General features: G+C 39.7%; 1 protein-coding gene across 4 annotated transcripts in view; it reads left to right on the forward strand.

The window, feature by feature from the left end:
• The first annotated feature begins 934 nt into the window (after positions 1–934).
• Positions 935–22108, forward strand: part of TCAIM (T cell activation inhibitor, mitochondrial) — a 36261-nt gene continuing 15087 nt past the window's right edge. Inside the window, exons 1-5 of one of the 4 annotated variants that reach the window (XM_061127916.1) lie at positions 935–1068; positions 9978–10050; positions 15390–15525; positions 17796–17949; positions 21656–21908. In XM_061127916.1, coding sequence (XP_060983899.1) covers positions 10022–10050; positions 15390–15525; positions 17796–17949; positions 21656–21908 — 572 coding nt within the window. In that variant the 5' untranslated portion in view covers positions 935–1068; positions 9978–10021. Of the gene's footprint in view, positions 1101–1299; positions 1609–9977; positions 10051–15389; positions 15526–17795; positions 17950–21655; positions 21909–22108 lie in introns of those variants that run through there. The other 3 variants (XM_061127917.1, XM_061127913.1, XM_061127914.1) reach the window with 3 other exon arrangements.

The following is a 22108-nucleotide window of genomic DNA, read 5'->3' on the forward strand; positions in this document are numbered from 1 at the left end:
TTACTATGATAAAATGTAGAATGAATACCCTCCTGAATGGTATATGGGAAGTGAGGCAGAAGATGTCCAGAAAGAGGCCCAGTTTTCCAATATGAACAAACTGGGTGACTGATTGCCATCACTGAAATTCAGCACCTAGGAAATAAATTGGATTTGGAGATTACTACCATCAGTTTGAAGTGCTTTTGAGGACAAGTGAAGAACAGTAAATGGACAGTTAGAAACTTGTTTTTTCTATAGCTGGTAACTAAAACCCAAAGAAAAGAAAGAAATATGAAGCCATTTCGATGCTGGTGGCAAGGTTGGATTTGAAAGGATGAAGATACAGAAGATGGTAAATTAAGCTTTTAGGGAAAATGGGATTGGATGGAATGGACCACAAGTTGACCAGATTGTTTCTAACGAATGAGTAGTCAGGAACCCTTAGGGCTGAAACAAAGGAAGGTCTTGGGTTTTTGTTTTTTTTCCCCCCACATCGGTCAACAGTACCGAAAGATAGGAGAAAGAGGAGAACGGTTATAGTATTTGCTTTATTTCATCTGTGGCAGTTTAGGGAATAACCAAAGCCATAGAAGCGAAATATAGCTAACAGTAAAAAAAAAAAAAAAACCCATAGAAGCGAAATACAGCTAACAGTAAAAACCCCAAACTGATGGTGAAGAATGCTCAAGGTTTCAAAACATCTAGATACCGAAGGGGCCAAAGTCAAAATGCAAATCGGAGACAATAAATCGTTTCCATTGGTATTTGTGTAAAGGAAGTCAAAGGACACTCAGTAAGACCTTTAAATCTGGAGCTGTCAAGTGAGAGTCGTCCTAAGGCGACAGACCCGCGCACTCTGCGGGCTGATCCGCTAAGCCAGCCTCCTCCCCCGCGAGGTTGAAGGGACCCGGGCCGGGGCGGAGAGCAGAGCCGGCGCATGCGCGCGCTCGGTCGCCCTTCCCTCCTTGCCCTCTCCGGCGACCCTCGGGCCAAGCCTGGCTACCTGCCGCCCAGTCACCTTCCAGCTCCCTACCACCTAGTCCTTCATATCCGTTAGCGCTCATACGCGCCTCCTAAAGCTTTCCGGTGAGTGCGCAGGGCCCCCTCCAGGCCAGGAGGTAAGAAAACGGAGGGACGGGGGGCTTCTACGCTGCGGGCAGGCAGGCGATCACCGGGTCGCCGACGTCACCACGGGGCTGAGAACCGCTAGGGTTTTAACCCGCGTCCCCGGCTGCGCGCAGGCGCCCCAGAGAGGAAGGCCTGGCGCGCTTCAGCCAATGAGAGCGCGACCTGCGGCCTGTCCCCGAGCCCGGGCTCCTCTCGAGCGAGCCTCGGCGCTGGGGCTGACGGACTGGCAGAGCAGTACGCGCCCAGCTGAGATTTCAGGGCTAGGGGTTCACAGAGCCCCGGGGGTAGGAGTCTGTCAGCGCCAGTCAGGTGCGGCGAGAGCAGGCGGGAGCGGCGCGAGCTCGTCGGCCGGGCTAGCGCCCCGGTGCGCATGCGCCCCCGCGTGGCCCAGCGCGTCCCACACAGTCCTGCGGGAGGAGCGACCGTCCTTGCACCTGGTACCTAGTGGGAAGTGGAGCAGGTCAGAGCAAGCCCTCGCGGAGGAGACTTGCTGGAACTGTAAGCTGCAGGACCGAAGGGACTCCGTTTGTACTCTCAGGCTGCTCGGGGCAGAAGCGGGGTGGGGGGGTGCGGCGGCGGGGGAGTGCGGGCAGAGCAGCAGAGTCACCTTAGCTCGACGTACTCACTTTTGAACTCGGGCAATGCCAGCGGCCGGCGTCCTCGCGTCGCATCTGTTTTAACTTGTTTGAAATGAGAAACTTGAGACGGTTTATATTTTGTTTCCGCTATCGTATTTCCCCGGTCTTTGACTTATCACAGAAAAATGTTATGATTCAAATCTCAGAGGATAAGATATACGAAAGGAAAGCTTTAAAAACCTAGATATTTTGCTACAATTTATTAATTTATCTAAAAGGCTTCCTGCTTTTGCCTTTTCTTTGCTTTTTCCCTTCCCTAAGAAGTATTAAACTGAAGAGCAATGAGAAATTGCCTGCTTTTATCTCTCCTTGATAGAACATACTACTTTTTATTTATTTATTTACATACTACTTTTTAAAACCGTAGAAGATAGTTACTAAGGAAAGCCACAGTTTAAATGAGAGTAAACCTAAGGATATTAACCCTGTTAAAGTAAATGACTTTCAAAAAAAATTATGCCACCTGACTAAAGATCAGTACTAGGACCTCTATGTGGCAAACATGGTTTCTGTCAAAAGTAATTTAAACAAAAATTTTAAGCTAGCCGTAATTTGGCTTTTCCACCTATTTAGATATCTATTTCTACCCAATTTGATTTGAAACTGCCCAGATTTAATGCCTCACTTTAAAGAGCACAGAATTTGGGTTAAAGTCAGAACCTTTCGTTTTATAAAAAAGAAGCTAATGTTGTCACTATAAAGTGTATTAGGGCAGCCATTTACTATGGTTTGTGATTGAATTGCATCTTTTCCTGGTCTTCCTCCCACCATGCAGAGGAAACTGGCTCCGTGGTAAAGCCTTCCAGAGTCCCGCCATTCTAAGTGTAGCCCCTGGTAGCTGCCCGGGGTACTTTGCGCATTGCTATGTTATTTCATTTACTGCAGTTTTATAATCATCTGCTTGTGTCCAATTCCTCCCTCTCTCCTAGACTGTAAATTTTTGGAATGGTGGAATTATCTTGGTATTTTTCTATTCCCAGTGTTTAGATAGAGCCTGGAACATAAGTGTTAGGGTAAATACCTGTTGATGAGCTAGGTAATTAAGGCCCTGAGTTTCTCCCAAGTGTGGTAAGACAGAGGAATGTTTTAGTCATTTTGTAGCATGCCTGAGGCCTTTTCCAAATGGAGGACTAGTGGGCCAGGCGAAATGCGGACAAGATCGGCCCAGGTATGAATTTGAAGACCGGAATCCTGCCGCTGACCTGGGTGCCTCCGCCTTTTGGACCTATTTCTCACTTGCAAACGGCAGCACCCAGCTCTGCCCTTCAGTCAGCTGATAGTGATTTGATTTTCTGTGTAGCTGGTCCTGTAGATCTGAATCTTCTAGTCTTCTTAGCAATTATATTTCTCATAATAAATTTAAAAATTGTCATGGGAGTTGTCAGCCCCTTATGTTTCATTTTCCCAGGGCCTCTTTATTTCTGGCTGAAGTGATAAAATTGGGTGCTTGGTCTTGAAAAGATGAGAACTGACCCAAGATCTATGCCACGTGAAAAGGCACGCAGCGAGTGTACCAACCTGCTGGCCTATAATCTTATTTCCACTTAGTTGTTTGTTTTTTTTATCTCAAGAAGTAGGTTAACCATACAGGAAACAAAGAACAAGGTCAAGCAAAACTTAGAATCTTCATTTGAATTTTAGCATACAATTGAATATGTAAAAATCTTTCCCTCAAATTGTACTGAACAGGTATATTTAAAGAATTATTTCTTAATTTCTCTTTCTGTTTTCTCATTGTTAGTGTATAGGAAAGCGTAAAAGTTTTCTAACAGACCCCTCAATCCTGTAAAATGATAGAATGCCTTAAGGCAGTGATTCTCGAACCTGAATTTGGAGAACCACTGCCCTAAAGGATATTCCCTCGTTTTTTTTTTTTCTTCTCTTTCTTGCCTTGTGTGTGTTAGCCACTCAGTCGTGTCCGATTATTTGAGACCCCATGAACTTCTCTATCCGTGGGATTTTCCAAGCAAGAATACTGGAGTGGGTTGCCGTTTTCTTCTCCAGGGGATCTTCCTGACCCACGGATAGAACAAGGTCTCCTGCGTGGCGGGCAGATGCTTTGCCATCTGAGCCACCAGGAAAGCCTCTTCTTCTCTTCTTATCCCTCCTGTTTTTTCAAAAAATGGGTCCTGATCTGATCACGCCTTCCTTATCACTTGGTTGTCAGAGCCTGCTCTTAAAGGGGGGCTAATGGGAAATAAATTTTTCCAGCAATTTAAATACAAAATGAACATCTTAGAATTGTAGTTTGGTTGAGTGTCTATCACAGTTATTAAGTAAAAATCTTTCTTATGTGCATGGGCATTTTTCTATAGAAATATGAATGGCCACCTTTGGGGAAGGGAAGGATTGTTGGCAAAAGGAAAAGTAGTCACGTCACGTTCCCTCTCATAATGCCTCTCCACCTCCCAGTTGTGAAACACTGTCTTTATTTTTTTTTTTTTGAAACACTGTCTTTAAAAAGCCATGTTCATTCACTGAAAAGGCAATTGCCACAGCACAATACACTTGATTTTACCCATTTGGGTTCCTTTGCATTTTGAAGAGAGAAATGCTACTAACATGAAAACTTATATTTTTATACTAAGCAAGTGCTTTCCAGCATTTTAAATGTGTCTTTCAACATTTTTTCTTAAATTCACAGCACAGATAACTTCAGCCTGGTGAGCATCAGATAAAGCTCAACAGTGCTACATATATTTGTCGTTGTTTCATTTGTGTTAAACTTGTTATTATTGGTAGTATTAGAATTGTCATGTATTACAATTATTTTTTTATTTATTAGTATTAGAATTGTAATTTTTCCTTTTTATAAAAGGGAGACATTTCAGTAAAATATTTAGTTGTCAAATAGACTTTTTTTAATTGAGCTATAGTTGATTTATAGTGTTGTGTTTCAGATGTACAGAAAAGTGATTATTTTTCAGATCCTTTTAATTTACAAGTTGTTAAAAAATACTAAGTATGGTTCCCTGTGCCATATGGTAGGTCCTTGTTGTTTATCTGTTTTATATATGGTAGTGTGTATATGTTAATCCCAAACTCCTAATTTATCTCTACCCCCTTTCTCCCTTGTTAACTGTAAGTTTGTTTTCTATGTCTGTGGGTCTGTTTCTGTTTTGTAAGTTCATTTGTCTTTTTTTTAGATTCTACATATAAGTGATATTATATGGTATTTGTCTTTCTCTGTGAATTGACATTTTCCACAATGAAGATAAAGTTTCTGACTTAACTACTCCTGCCTAGCAGACTATAGTATTGTGTTGGCTCACAGTATTCTCTCAGTTAATAAAAAATTTTTCTATTTCAGTTTGACATGACAGTATATGTTATGCAGGTGTTTCTGCTATGACATACACACATTCCTGGAAACCTAGACATTCTGTAAGATAATATACTAATCAAGGTTCATCGAAAAAAATATACACCTCTCAAAACAAGACATGTGGGAATCTCTAGCTGTTTCATTTGTGCTATTGCAGCTCCCCAGGTTGCTTGATGAAGTGGAAAATGCAAAGATACTTGAAGCGACTAACCATCTGCTGCTTAAACCAAAGGAAGAAACTACTGGAGGATTTTCAGGGTTTTGTTTTTTTTTTTTTCCAGGATTTTGTTTATAGCTAAAACTTTCTTTGTAATAGTAGAAAGCCCACCACTGATGGTCTCAAATCATTAACATGGTGGGGGAAATGCACCCACCATGATATAAATGATATATAAATGATATAATATCTCTCCCCTGCTGACCAGATGCCCATAAGCTATGTTAATTCCCAGTAAAGAAACTTCTTTGGTAGCAGAACAGACTGCTCTTGGATCATCTCTCTCATTTATTAGATGAGGAGCAGACTCAGGGAGGTGAAACAACTCGTCCGTTCTCACACAGCTAGTCAGTGATGCAGTCAGGATTTGAATGTGGATTTCAGAGACTCCAGACTTCCCAGGTGGCACTAGTGGTTAAGAATCCACTGCCAATGCAGGAAATGCAAGAGACACAGGTTCGATCCCCAGGTCGGCACCCCACTCCAGTATTCTTGCCTGGAATATTCCATGGACGGAAACTGGCAGGCTGCAGTCCATGGGGCTGAAAAGAGAGGGACACGACTGAGCATGCGTGCTCGGAAACTCCCGCCTCCCTAACCGTCGTGCAGACTGCCTTCCCCAGCAGGGTCATGTTCACTTAAATTTGCCTTGACTTGGCCTAAATCCGTGCCGTCCAATAAAAATACAGTATGAGCCCCAGATGTACTTTAAATTTTTCTAGTGGTAAATCACAAAACACAGTTAAAACCAGATTGCGTTTTGCTTTTAAAATAGAAACAAGTGAAATCAATAAATTATCAACAGCTCATCAGAATCTAAAATTCTAAATGTGATACTTGGCATTTTCTCTCTGTGCCCCCTGCCTTCCCCCAGAAGTCATATTCATAACCACTGGACCCCAGGGAAGTCCCTGTTGTGTTTGTTTTGATGTCTTGCTTTGGAAAGTGGGCTGCGGAGCATAACTCGGATCACCTGTGTTGCACATCAGATGGAGGCTTTGTGATTTCTTGAACTTCTAAGATACTGCTGCCACAGACCGTTAAAACGGGCTTCTTTTAGAAGCCTGAGAGAAAAAGCATAGTGGTTAAAGCGTGGCTGCTTATTATTTTCATCTGTTTCCCATTCGTCTTCTTGGGTAACCATATGCCTCTAGAGTATTATTCCTCATTTCTTATCCACAGTTTTAGCTCATTTTATCATCTTTGCAGTTAAGTGGCATAAATGTTCTTAATATGAAAACTGAAATATCATCATGTGTGAATGTGAAGGACTCTTTTCTTCTTGAACTCCATTGGACCACAGTCCAGGGCTGTCCCTGGACAGGTTTCCCAGAGCCGAGGGCCTGTCTTAAATACTCAGTGACCAACACGCATGTCATTTTTGTTTAATTTTGTATGCCAGCAGCACTGTTTTTTTTTTTTTTTTTTTAATTTTAAGGACATATTTTGCATGTTCATGGTAAATAAACCAGGAAATATAAAAAGTAAAGGGCTTCCTAGCTGACACCTAGAGAGAGCCAGTTTTGGGTTGGATATGTATATTCTTCTGGTCTCTTCTTTGCAAACTTTAAGCCTTGTACCTGTTCTCTCTTAACTAAGTCGTGATTGTCCAGTTACTTTGATTGACTGATTTTTGGTTGCACTGGGTCGTCATTGCTGCGCACGGGCTCTCTCTAGTTGTGGTGAGCGGGGGCTCCTCTCCTTCGCTGTGCACAGGCTTCTCATTGCGGTGGCTTCTCTCGTCGTGGAGTATGAACTGTAGCTTCAGGAACTTCCGTAGTTGCGGCACAGGCTCAGTAGTTGTGGCGCACGGACTTAGTTGCTCCAAGGCTTGTGGCATCTTCCCAGGCCAGGGATTGAGCCTATGTCCCCTGCATCGGCAGGCAGATTCTTACCCACCGTACCACCAGGAAAGTCCTGTTTGGTTAATTTTGTGACGACGTTTGGTAAGAATTCAGTCCATCATGGACAGCATTGAAACTTCAATAAAAATGATTCTTCTTCCCTCATTATGTCTCCATTTAATCTCAGAAATCTTCCAAATGGTAGGAATATTTCTAGTATCTGAATTTATTACAAACAAAATAGCAAGGTGAATGGTTAAGTAAAACCTTTTTAAACATTTAAATGAATGCCTATAAACACATTCTATATCCAAGAGAGTCTTGCCACACCAGTCAACCAGAAAATAAATGGAAGCATCCACTGTTGTTTGCAAATGCGCTTTTTAAGTAGGTAATTCTTGACTTTTCTTTAAAATACATCTTCTGTTAGTGGCAGTTATGCTTCATTACATTGCCTTGGTTCAGATATATTAACTGCATTATGAAAGCATTTTTTATTTTAAATTAATTTATTATTTTTTAATTGAAGAATAATTGCTTTACAGAATTGTGTTGGTTTCTACCAAACATCAACTGAAAATTTTTAAACCATTTTTAGTGCTTAAGATTTTGACAGAATAGGACTTGAGCCATGTGGTGGTTTGTTTTGAGGGAATATGGTGCTCCACATGGCTATTAAGAGTGGAATAGTGTAGAAAGCTCCAAGCTTCGTAAGCCCGGGGAAGAAAGGAGAAAGGATTTTTTTTAACCTGGTGATTATCATGTGAATAATAAATCATTTCAAGACTTTAATAAGAGATTGCTCAGAGTTTTTAAAGTCACTTGATCAGTTGACATGGGTTGCTGAAGCTCTGAATTATTGGAAAAGTTCATGTGATTAAAATCATGTTTCCCCTTTATCTGCTTAAACTTTAAAAAAATAAAAAAACCTTTGTTTTTTAGAGCAATATTAGATTCACAACAAAAGTGAGCAAAGTACAGATTCCCACTTCCTCCCTACACACACATAGCCTCCCACACCTGAATTGTACATTTGTTATAATCGATGAACCTATATTGACACGTGATTATCAGCCAAAGTCCATAGTTTACATTAGGGTTCACTCTTAGTGTTGTACATTTCATAGGTTTGGGCAAATGTATAATGATATCTATCTACCATTGTAGTAGTATTATACGGAGTACTTCCACTGCCCAAAAATCCTGTGTGCTCCACCTATTCATCCCTCCCTCCCTGCCAACCACAGATTTCTTTACTATCAGCATAGTTTTGCCTTTTCCAAAATGCCATATAGTTGGAATCATACAGTATATAATCTTCCTAGGTTGCTTCTTTCACTTAGTTATATGCATTTAAATTTCTTCCATGTCTCCTCCTAGCTTGAGAGCTCATTTGTTTTAGTACTGAGTAATATTTAATTAGCTGGATGTACTGCAGTTTATCTGCTCACCTACTGAAGGAAATTTTGGTTGCTTCCAGGATCTGGCAATTACGAATAAAACCACAATAAACATCCGTGTGCAGGTTTGTGTGTAGACATGTTTTCAGTTCATTTGAATAAATACTAAGGAGTGTGGTTACTGGATCATATGGTAAGAGTCTGTTTAGCTTTGTAAGAAGTTTCCAAACTGCCTTCCAAAGTGGCTGTATCATTTTGCATTCCTGCCAGCAATGAATGAGAGTTTCTGTTGCTCCACATCCTCACCAGCATTTGTTGTCAGCGTTTTGGATTTGGCCATTCTGATAGGTGTGTTGTAGTATATCATTGTTTTAATTTGCATTTCCCTGAAGACCTATGATGTGAAACGTATTTTTATATGCTTATTTGCCATCTGTATATCTTCTTCCATGAGGTATCTGTTCAAATCTTTGGCCCATGTTTTAATCAGGTTGTCCATTTTCCTGTTGTTGAGTTTTAAAGATATTTTTGGTGTATGTTGGATAGCAATCCTTTGTCAGATATGTATATCCTTTGCAAATATTTTCTCCCAGTCTGTGGTTTGTTCTTTCTTTCCCTCTACATTGTCTTTCACAGAGCAAAATTTTTAATTTTAATGAAATTCAGCATATCAGTTCTTTCCTTCCCAGACTGAACCTTTGGTGTTGTATCCGAAAAGTCACTGACATACCTAAGGTCATCTAGGTTTTCTCCTAGGTACCTGTCTATGAATTCTGTAGTCTTGTGTTTTATATTTAGGTCTTTGATCCAGTTTGAGTTAGTTTTTGTGAAGTGTGTAAATTGTATGACTGATTAATATTTTTGCATGTAGATGTCCAGTTGTTCCAGTACCATTTGTTGAAAAGATTATCATTGCTCCATAGTAGTGCCTTTGTCAAAGATCAATTGGCTATATTTTTGAGATCTCTTCCTGGGTGCTCTTACTGTCCCATTAATCTATTTGTGTATTCTTTCACCAGTTACTTACTGTAACTTTATAGTAAGTCTTGAAGGCCACTAGTGTCAGTCTTCCAACTTTATTCTTCTTCAGTGTTGAGTTGGCTGTTCTATTTATTCTTCATATAAGCTATTATATGTTGTTTCCAAATAATAATTTGCTGAGATTTTGGTTGGGATTGCATTGAATCTGTAAATCAAGTTGGAAAGAACTGACATCTTGACAAAACTGAGTCTTGCTATCCATGAACATGGAATATCTCTCCATTTCATTCTTCTTTGATTTTCTTTAATCCAAGTTTTATAGTTTTCCTCATAGATCTTCAACATATTTTGTTAGATTTATAATTTAAGTATATCATTTTGGGGGTTGCTAATGTAAATGGTAATGTACTTTTAATTTCAAATTCTATTTGTTCATTACTGGTATCTGCTTAACTTTTTAAGTGATTAATGGATGCCTGGAACTTGACCTACATATATATTCAGAAATGTTTTGCCACCTGAGACCTGTGAGGAGGTAAGCTTTGTGATTCAATCTGTTATTAGTATTTGGGAGGTGGGGGGAGTATGTGGAAGCTGTTAGGTGTTTAATTTCAATTTATTATGATTTATCAAATTCTAACTATTTTGTCTATATTATGGTGGAGGGCAGGAGTAAGAAAAAGAAAATTTATGTAAACATCCATGTCTTTCTCCCAAGTGTCTATTCAGAGTAAAAGATGAAAAGAATAAATACCATCTTTCAAAATAGTTCAGTGTGAAGAGTTTAAGAGGAAAAGAAGATAGTTTGTCCTTAGCACAGATCTTACCCTGTTGCCGTCAAGTCTGTTGCTGTCATATAGAAAACCACTTTACATTGAAATTGTATAATAAGATCAGTCAATCGTTATATTTGCTATTTATATATAGTCTAAATGCTTCCTATTTCAGGAAAGGATTTAAGAAGCTCAATAAAATTTAATTGGCATAGTAATAGGCACATATGCAGTTAATCAAAATGAAAACCAAATGCCCTCTAGAGAAAAAAGATCATTTGTTTAAAAAGTAGAACTGATTAGATGATCATTCAAATATCAGGTTTCTGGCTTCTTGGTAGCCAAGTCAAAAAAGGTAAATTTATTTGGCTCAAAGTATATAACCAAAATAAAATTTGATCTGTTCCATAAAAATAATGTCTCCATTATGTCTCCATAATGACTCCACACTTCGAATGCAGGAGACACGGGTTCAATCCCTGGTCAGGGAACTAAGATCCCACATGCCTCAGGGCACAATCTCCCCCCAAAAAATGACATGTCAAGTTTTAGATTACTAAAACACATTTGGCACTAATTAGTACTTTTAAATAATGATGCGTTGATACGTGACTATCTCAGTGAATAGTCACTGTTAAAAGGACTGTCTTTAGAGGGAACAGACTGTTTCCACCAATTCAGTTTATGATGAGGATTATCCAAGAAAGGGAGACTTTCTCTCACTGAATTTATGACATAAATTGTTTAAAAGAAGAAGAAAAGAGAAACAAAAGAGGCTGAGAGATACTGGATAGCATCCCAAAAAGTTGTTGGGCAGATGTTGAGACATTCTGTGTGTTGTGATATCTGATAATAGTGTTCAGCTGTAGAAAACCAGGCTAACGTGCTGTGTCCTCTTGCTCTGATACAAAGAGAGGCTGTAGGAGCTTGGAAGGATGGGATTTATAACACTTTCTGGGCTGTTTCCTTCAGTGATACCTGCTCCTTCACCCCCATGCCACTGATGGCAGTAAGTACTAGTTGTTGTGGATAGAGACACTGTTTTCTAGCTTTTTTGATCTCAGTCTTTAGAAAGCTATATTTTAACTCTAACCTATAAAAATAAAAGTTTCATAACAGTAGTTAACCTTGCCATACATAATATCCCAGAATATTTTCTGTTCTGAGATATATTTTCTGGGGTTTTTTTTTTTTTTTTTTTGGTGTGTTTTTCATGTTGGTCGTGGATTACTAAATTGATTTCACAACTAAGTTGACTGCACAGTCTGTGTGTGTAAATGAAGCTTCATTCGCCCCCAGCCACCTCCTTCCTTTATTTCTTGCCTGTGGCTTCTTTCCCACTACAGCAGTGGAGTTGCACAGTTGCATCACAAGCCAGATGGCCCTGAAAGCCTAAAATATTTCCTCTTTGGCCCTTTACAAAAGAAGTTTCATGTGCCAGTTTTGCTCAATCTAAAGCAACACACACATACAAAATAAAGCAACACAATATTGCTTTCAATTCAGTTCAGTCACTCAGTTGTGTCCCACTCTTTGCAACCCCATGAATCGCAGCACACCAGGCCTCCCTGTCCATCACCAACTCCTGGAGTCCACCCAAACTCATGTCCATTGAGTCGGTGATGCCATCCAACCATCTCATCCTCTGCCGTCCCCTTCTCCTCCTGCCCTCAATCTTTCCCAGCATCAGGGTCTTTTCAAATGAGTCAGCTCTTCACATCAGGTGGCCAAAGTATTGGAGTTTCAGCCTCAACATCAGTCCTTCCAATGAACACTCAGGACTGATCTCCTTTAGGATGGACTGGCTGGATCTCCTTGCAAACCAAGGGACTCTCAAGAGTTTTTTCCAACACCACAGTTCAAAAGCATCAATTCTTCGGCACTCAGCTTTCTTTATAGTTCAACTCTCACACACATACATGACTACTGGAAAAACCATACTAAACAGACCTTTGCTGGTAAAGTAACGTCTCTGGTTTTTAATATGCTGTCTAGGCTGGTCATAACTTTCCTTCCAAGGAGTGTCTTTTAATTTCATGACTGCAGTCACCATCTGCAGTGATTTTGGAGCCCAGAAAAATAAAGTCAGGCACTGTTTCCACTGTTTCCCCACCTATTTGACATGAAGTGATGGGACCAGATGCCATGATCTTAGTTTTCTGAATGTTGAGCTTTAAGCCAACTTTTTCACTCTCCTCTTTGACTTTCATCAAGAGGCCCTTTAGTTCTTCTTCACTTTCTGCCATAAGGGTGGTGTCATCTGCATATCTGAGGTTACTGATATTTCTTTCTCCCGGCAATCTTGATTCCAGCTTGTGCTTCAGCCAGCCCAGCGTTTCTCTGGTTTTTCTTACTCTTATTTCCTTGCATTAAATATCTGCTGCACAGTCATTTACTATACGTTAGCCAGACCCTGTGGTGGGAGCCTCTGGGCTCTCCTGCCCCTCTGGGTCTACCTCAGGGTTTGCCCTGAGGCCATCAGTGGCTGAGGGGAAGAGGAATACCAAGTCAGGCTCACTCCAGCAGGACACAGGATGCCCCCAGTGGGTGACTGGCTGGAAGACTTCCCGCTGGCAGGACCGAACCCTTCTTGGGACCAGACAGCAGCCCCAGACATCCTCCCCAAGGCTCCTCCCTTCTCTTTCGCCTTCTGTAGGTGTCTGGCCTGAACCATGGTCTGAAAAGTCTCCCTACTTCCTCTCTTTCCCAGTCATTCTGTCTTGCACAGAATGCACATCTACTTCTGTCTTGACTTCTGCTTTTCAGCAGACCCAAACTAGCATAACGTACAACAGAAATACCTGTGAAATGTTTTACCTGCCCTCAAGGATGCCATGGTAGTTGAGGAGGATGAATACATATCATTTCTACATTATGGTATTCTGTTCCATGTATGTGGGGCACACAGGTTGTTTTATTAAAGCTTAGAAGAGGGAAAGACTGTTTATAATGAATATACAAGAGGGAAGGTTCTGGGGGACTGGGCACATTGCCTCCTGGCACATTGCTAGGACTGCAGTAATTAGTGAATGAGTAAGTACAATTTGGACAGACGGAAGTGGGGAACAGAAAGGATGTCTGAGAGCTTAGAAATCATGAGAAGAAAGGGAAGGACAAGGCAGATCGCCAGCAGGGCTGAAGCTGAGGGTTTCTGTCAGGAGTGCTTGAAGATCAAGTTGGAAAGATAGATTGGAAGTTATAAATACCAGACTAAGGAATGGATTTTACTCTGCAAGAGTTGAAACACCATCAGAGGTGTTTCAGTAAGGAATCCAAGGATAGTGGGATTTTAGGAAAATTAACCTATAGACAGCATGGTTAGGGAAAAGAAACAGGAGAATACTGATTAGGAGGCAGTGCAGTCCAATTTTATGGTGGTCATTGCTGGGAAGAAGGAATAATTTCAAAGGACGAGGTAAAGTGAGAAGAATAAGACTTCAGGACTGAAAATAAGGTGGGGCTGGTGAGCTAATTGAGGCAACAGTAGGTTTAAGGGGTTCTGCATTGGCAACAGGAAGAAAAGAGGTACCTCAGTAACAGAAATAAAGAATGTAATCCTGGATGGCACTGTCCAGCTGCTTCCTTGCCTTTTGTACCCAAGCTCAGTTTAGAAGAAAAGTAATAACCTCGGCTCCTTTTTATTAAGACATTTAAAATTTGAGAGGCTGGCAGGATAGCTAAAGTGTCCATCACACATTTGAAAATGGGGACTTAAACTCAGATAGAGAGGAAATGGAGCTGTCAGTAACATTTACTTATCCTGCCTCCTACTGAGGACTTTTCGGCATTTCCTTTACTGTCCAAACTCCTGTTATATAATCCTTAATACACAGCCTGTATGTTGATTTTATAGAAGGTTCAAGTACAGGTTGAAAAAAAGAAAAGTAATCTGAAAATATGATGGTGGTGCTCAGATTGTTTTTTTTTTTTAATCTCCAGAAATGATTCTATAATATCATTTTATTTTTTGAAAATACATATTTATTTGGCTGTGCCAGGTCTTGCTGCACACGGAATCTTTTAGTTGTGCATGTGGGATCTACTTCCCTGATCAGGGAACAAACCCGGACCCCTTGCATTGGGGTCTGCACCAAGTCCTAGCCACTGGACCACCAGGGAAGTCCCTCAGTCATTGTAAAAGTAGAAAACTTCCCCAAAGATTCAGTGCACCTAATGTAGGAGACCAAAATGGACACAGTATTTAGAGACTTCTTCACAGCCCATTGGGACTTCCCTAGTGACTCAGATGGTAAAGAATCCGTCTGCAATTTGGAAGACCTGAGTTCAACCCCTGGGTTGGGGAGATCCCCTGGAGAAGAGCATGGCCACCCACTCCAGTATTCTTGCCTGGAAAATCCTATGGACAGAGGAGGCTGGCAGGCTACAGTCCCTGGGGTCACAAAGAGTCGGACATGACTGAGCAACTTTCACTTCATTTCACTTCACAGCCCGTCATCATACAGTGAAAAAGGTAAATTATTACGTTCAAAAATAGAAGTCATGAAAGTGCTTCCCAGAAATTGCAAATCATTTCATTTGGATTTAAAACTACTTTTTAAAAAAAACACTCCCAGGTGAGTTATGCCAAAATTTGAGAATGAGATGTCAGGGTATCTAACTGGAAAATTTCAGCATGCTGGTAATGAAGAAATGAACTAAAAAGACATTTTATATCTCTCATGAAGCATTACAATTCTCAAACAATTTTTCACTTTAAAGATTATTCTTTTGGATATTGGGTTTTTTTTTTTAATCTGGAAAAGAAAAATGATACACAAAATTATCATCATTTGCAGTGAAGCCAGTTTACATTTCAAGGTAGGCTTTTGAGAGGAAGTTTTATTATTATTATTAAATATTGTCTTATGATGTTACATCAGAGGAATTTATAACCACTGTTTATAGAAATCATGTAGCAGTCACTGAAATCTACTCTTCTGTAGATTTCAGAAAACCACCAAGTTTTACATTCTGGTTTCTACATTGTTTCTGTGATGTTTTCCATACATGGTCATCTTAATGTTACTGTTACTTTATTCATGGGGGGATTTGTGTCTGTGTCAGTGATCCAGTGAGTAATAAATCCATATCTTTTAAAAAGGTTATGTCCAGGAAAGATATTTCCATACTGCTTTCTGTTATCAAGAGCTTTGTCAGGAGCTGAAGCAGTCAATGCCTTGAGGCCATTTTACTTTGCTGTGCATCCAGATTTCTTTGGACAGCACCCCAGGGAAAGGGTAAATATTTATTTTTCTTTATGTTTAATGTTCGGTCTACGTTTGTTTATTTACGTTTGCTACAGTGTAATACAGAGAGTTCTATAAATTGGGTTTGTTTTGTCATAGCGGTATAATCAATGCTTTGAACTGCAGACACTGGAAATTGAAACTAACACCATTGTTTTTTTATGAAAGCTGTCATATTTCTGGCAGGCAATAAAGATACCAGTTTAGGAACTTCCCTGGTGGTCCAGTGGTTAAGACTTCACCTTCCAATGCAGAGGGTGTGGGTTTGATCCCTGATGGGGAATCTTAGATCCCACATGCCTCACAGCCAAGAAACCAAAACATAAAATAGAAACAATATTGTAACAGATTGAATTAAAAACTTTAAAAATGGTCCACATTAAAAAAAAAAAATCTAAAAAAAAAAAAGATACTGTGTAAACTCTGTATGTGAGTAGTCATGTTTTCTGTACCAATTTTGAAAGTAAAATTGAGGGTCAGAAAGACCACTTCTGGCCTCTGTTAGTATAATCAGTCCCTTTTTTAAGGTTGATATAAGGAAGGTTTTTCAGTGCCTGAATAGTTGCCTGCTGTTTGTCCATTTCCCTATACCATCAGTTCATGTGTGTTCAAGGAATACAAACTGATGTGAAAAATAACTCATGATAAACTTAATTAGGAACACCAGTATTTTTTAACATTAGATCATATATTACAAAACCAAATGCTTTGAAATTATCTCATTGGTTCCTTTTATCTTCCTTTATACTGATAACTGGTTTAACATGAAAAGGAATTTAAAACTCTTGAAAATTAGAACATTACTGTATTGCTTTTTTCTACTTACCATGGAAAATAAATCAGTTTTACTTCTTTGCTCTAGGAAAATACTCTGATTATGATGGTGGTTATCTTGGTTGTTAGAAATTAGATCCTTTTTAACTAATTAGTAAATTGAATCAACAGCAAAATATCCACTACCTTGGAGATATAATAAATTAATACAAATTATTGGGAATGTCAGACATGAATACAGTTTAATGTTTCACAATTTACAGTTTTTAAATCCAACGTGTATGGAAAAATTAAGCTTAGTGCTAGGTGATGATTTCCCTCCTCTACCAATATACCTTTTTTTTTCTTTTAACTAAAACTTTTATGTGCCATAAAATGTGAACTCAGCAGACTTAGGTTGCTTTGTTAGAAAGAAATCCCTGGCTTCAATCCTGGCTCTTCACTGCCTCCTGGGAGATGAGCTCTCAGCCTGGGGATATCCTTGCCTGATAAGAATGTTTCTGTGTGCCCAGAGCCTTGGGCCACACCAGACAGTTTATCCTAACAATGTGAGTTATGGTAAAATGCCTAATTTCTCATTTCTGAGACCCTCTGGGAGGCTGGAGACAAATACCTAAGCTCAGTCACATGGGCACACAGTGCCCCAGTGAAAGCCCCGGCCCCCAGGGCTTGAATGAGCTTTTGTGGTTGGCAGCGCTTCTGATGTTGTCACATGTCCTTGCTGGGAGCTTAGGCACTGCCTGTAGAATGTCCCTGGGAGAGAACAGCTGGAACCTTGCACTTGGCCCCTCCTGGACTGCACCCCACACACATTTTCCCCTTGCTGATTCTAATCTGTATCCTTTTGCTGTAGTAAAGTATAACCATGAGTGTAATAGCTTTTCTGAGTTCTGTAATCCTTCTAGGTAGTAAATCATCAAACCCCCAACACAATATAGCTGAGAGTCGGTTTTTGCCTATAGAATTGTTTGTGTGTGTGTGTGGTGTTTCATGCGTTCTTTCTTTAAGCTTGTTTTAAGATTGAAGTATAGTTGATTTACAGTGTGTTGATTTCTGCTGTATAGCACAATGATTCAGTTATACATGTGTATGTATTTTATATTCTTTCTCATTATGGTTTATCACAGGATACTGAATAGTTCCTTGTACTATATTGTTTTTATTATGTAACTGGATTTATCAATCATTTATTACTGTCATAGTTAGGCTTTTTCTACATCTCATTTATAAAGGAACTCAGCCATGTTTTCTTCTAATACTTTTGTAGCTACATTTTTTTTTTTTTTTTAAATCTCTCTTCTCTGTGGAGTTACATGTTGTGAGGTATGGATTCAATTTTATCCTGTACCGAGGACCTATGAAATCCCAACTTTTTTTAGTACTAAATTCTTTAATACATTCAGTAGTGTGTTTAAAAGGTTGGGATATAATTTGTGATGTTTCCTTGTTCTATTTTGTACATAAATGTCTCAATATTTTTTTTCCAGGAAGTCAATGAAAATTCCCTTAAGAGATTAAGTGCCTACTTAGAAAACCTTCAGAAACCAGGCTTCAAGTCTTTGAAACCAACCCAGCTTGTGTTTTATGTAAGAGAAACAGATCAGAATCCCTCTGATGGCCAGGAACACTTCAGCACTTCTGGTACATGTCTTATTTCTCATATGTCCCTTGCACCCTTGCAGGCTTCATTTGGTATGAGTTCAATCTGCCTAAAAGTTGCTAGAAGACCTTTGGAGTGAAGCCTTGTCGTAGAAAGTAATATCATTTAATCAAGTGTTTTCCTGGAGTTAGATTTTATTCCTGTCTACTTCTGTTCAATGAGCCTCCTTTTTTTTTTCCTTAAGGATAGTTGCTTTACAATGCTGCATCAGTTTCTGCTGTATGACAGAGTGAATAAGTTATATGTACACATACATCCCCTCCCCCTGAATACCCCCACCCTATCCCCATCCCAGCCCTCTAGGTCATCACGGAGATCAGAGCTGGGCGCCCTGTGTGGTACGCACCTTCCCACTAGCTGTTTTGTGTATGGCAGTGTATATATGGATGAGCCACTTTTTATGTTTAAACTTTTTTGACTAGAAAACTAAAATGTTTCTGTTTGTCCCCTTCCTGTTTCAGTGCTGTTTTATTAAATGTGTATATGACAATTAATTTTTTTAAAGTATAGCTTACCTTTTCTTATCTAGTCCTGAAAGTACCCTGTGAGGTACCTAGTATTTGCCCAGTTGTAACTTAGTAATGTTCCAGGACCATGGAGACAGAATAAGGGTCTCTGAACTCTCTAACCCCAGCCTCATACTATTTCTAAAATCTGATCAGTCTAAATATACAGCTTTCTGTTTGGTCCTTCGTTGCTGCTTTGCATGTCCAACTCTTTGCGACCCCATGGACTCTAGCCCACCAGGCTCCTCTGTCCATGGAATTCTCCAGGAAAGGATACTGGAGTGGTTTGCCATTTCCTGCTCCAGGGGATCTTCCCTACCCAGGGATTGAACCCGGGTCTCCTGCACTGTAGGCAGAATCTTTACCTTCTGAACCACCAGGGAAGTCCCAGTAATACTTAAAACTAAGGGTAAATGTGGTCCATTATTCTCTAAACATCCATCCTTTTTGTCATTCTTGAGGAAATAACTCTTTTAGAATAAACTTTAAAACAATTTAAAGATTTACTAAGAGTTTTCTGTGAATTAATGCTAAAACAAATAGCTGTAGTCAGCTTTGGCTGAGTAAAGAGAAAAATCCTCTACTTTCAGTTAATGGTTAACTTTGAACCATTTACTAAATAAAAATAGATTGTGAAAAATAATTAAGAGATGAGAGAAGACATAGCATAAGTGAGAAAAAGATAATGTTAGTATATAAGGAGTTTTTAGGTGTCAGAAAAAAAACAGTAGCTCAATTACAAAGATTGGCAAACAGTGTCTAGGCACTTCAAGAAATAATACCCATAAATAGCCAGTGGGTCTTCCCAGGTGGCTCAGGGGCAAAGAATCCACCTGCCAAGCAGGAGATGAAGGTTCCATCTCTGGGTTGGGAAGATCCCCTGGAGAAGGAAATGGCAACCCACTCCAGTATTCTTGCCTGGGAAATTCCATGGACAGAGGAGCCTGGTGGGCTACAGTCAATGGGGTTGCAAAGAGTCGGATACAACTAAGTGACTAAACAGCAAGTAGCCAATAAGCATATAAAAATGTTTAGCTTTAGTAATCAATGCAAACTAAGTTAATTAGATAATATTCCCAATAAAGGATGCGTGCAATCTGGCAACAGGCATTCCAAACTGTGTAGCAGCTCTTACATTGAATTAAGTGATTAATGGAGTTGGTAAATTAAGAGAGAAATTGAGATTTACTCCTTGACTCATCTCTTCTGAGGATAAACTATTTCTTCTGAACCTCAACTGCAGGAACTTGGATTTTCCTTTCCTCTTTCACTGCCTAGAATAATTCTACCAGTATTTCTCTCACATTACCATCAGTGATTCAACTAAAAACTCTTTCTTAGTCTGCATGTTCTAGACTCTGTAAATCTGTGTGGCAGGCAGAAAAGGTATCTCTGAGAACAATCGTAGATTGTGATGACTGTCATCAGTAGCAAAGACACGAAAAAAGCACATTTCAGCTTTGAATAGAATGGTGAAAAATTAAGAACAATTTTTATGCCCATCAGTTTCAGAAGTGTAAAATAAATTATGCTCTATTCATTATGTGGATTAGCATAGCACTACTAAAACAACAGAGGTTGACATATACATACAGATATGAAGGAGTCCCCCAGGTTAAATAACAAGAGCAAATTCGAAGTAATACACGCAGAATGGTGTAGTTTATATGGGGCTTCCCTGGTAGATTAGACAGTAAAGAATCTGCCTGCAATTCAGGAGACCTGGGTTCAATCCCTGGGTCAGGAAGATCTCCTGGAGAAGGGAATGGCAACCCACTGCAGTATTCTTGCCTAGAGAATTCCATGGACAGAGGAACCTCCAAGCTACCATCTATGGAGTCGCAAAGAGTCGGACACAGCTGAGTTTATATGTTTAAATGGAGCGGTTCACACCATAGGGGTGTGTGTGTGCAAAGACATAAGTGTGTATGTCATGTGTAACATGCATACGAAGCACATAGGAAAGGTTTAGAGCAGTGCTATTTCAGAGAACCTCCTGCAGTGACGTCACGCGTGTGTGTGTGTGTGTGTGCATGTCTGTACAGCCGGCACTGGCCCCGTATGGCTCCTGAGCACTTGAAGTGGAGCTAGTATGACCAGGAACTGAATTTTAAATTTAACTTAATTTTAATCAATTTAATTTTAAATAGCCACATATGCCTAGTAGCTACCATATAAGGCAGTGTGTACTTGAATGTTAATAGGATTGTATCTAGTGAAATTGCGTGCCTGTCAACAGACTTTTATTTTATACGTATCATTTTACAGTAAGGATGTACTTATATAATACTTATATAATTTTTAAAACCAATTTTTAAAAATTTTTGAAGAAAAAGGGGTCAGCATGTTATTTATAGTCGGGAAAATGCTTGGCATGGTGTCAGCTCTGATGTAAGCCCTCACTCACTATTCTTAACCCCTTGAGCCTATGCTTCTTCACATTTCAAAGGAGGTAATAATGGCACCCGAAGTGAACGTTGATTGAAAAGTGATACACATTCAACTACTGCCAAGTTTAATAACCAATAAGTAGTGAGGGAACCCAGTAGATTTCCTGTTGTTGACTTAACAAGTTAGATTACTAGTCTGAGCACGGTGACTACCTGTATTAAAATCAGATTGTGAAGTGCTGACTTCTAAAAAATTAGGGAATTTTGAGTCACTTCTGAAAATACTGAGTCACAAGATGGAAGTAGGGGAGTATAAGCACAGTCACTTTGAATCATAGAGAAAATTTGAGATGAGTTTCTGTGACCCTCTCCTCGAACCACTATCCCCGTCAGCCTCCCCTGCCTCTACCTTTCCCCTGGGCCTTAGCCCTGGAGACTCTCTTTGGTGAACACTTGCTTATAGGAGAACTTTCCCATTCCTTAGACTGTAGAGATACAATTTATGAACAGCATTGAAAAATATCCTCAATCCTCTTCTTGGGCCGGGATCACTGGTGCCAAACTAGAAAAGGGAGCTGACAGAGAACTTCATAAATCAAGATAGCATGGTACAGTTCTGGAGAAGGAACATCATTTTCTTTTTCCAGAAGATTTTTCAATAGGATGAATTTTAATTGGTAATGGAGTGTTTTAAAAGATTTTGATTCTATAAATGTTGTATGAAAAAAATGTTTTTAAAGTAAAGCAAATAATCATCTGTATTAACTGTTTGGGGGAATTATATTCTCTAGGATTTCGAGCAGTCAAATTTACTTTGCACACCAGAGATCTGCTAAGCACAGTATTATATATTCTCAACTCCTGCAGTTTATCTATTGAACATGTCCAAAGCTTGAATACTAATGTGCATTCCCAGCCTCTCAAAGAGGCCAAAAGGACATCTGACAGGCCCATCAAATGGGACAAGTCTTACTACTCCTTTACTGGATTCAAGGACCCTGATGAAGACCTCGAGCAAGTCTGGAGAACGGAAACAACCCTAACGTATGTAAAAGTTTTTACTTACCTGATGTTAATGTTTAAAATTATAGTCTAAGATCCTGGTAGTCCAGTGGTTAAGGCTCTGAGCTTTCACTGCAGGGGGCAGAGATTCAATCCCTGGTTGGGGAACTAAGATCCTGCATGCTGTGCAGTACATGCAAAAGAAAAAAATTTTAATTGAAAAAATAAAAGTAAAAGCTTAA

This window comes from Dama dama, chromosome 24 (genome assembly GCF_033118175.1).
Source record: "Dama dama isolate Ldn47 chromosome 24, ASM3311817v1, whole genome shotgun sequence".
Taxonomy (NCBI): Eukaryota; Metazoa; Chordata; class Mammalia; order Artiodactyla; family Cervidae; genus Dama; species Dama dama.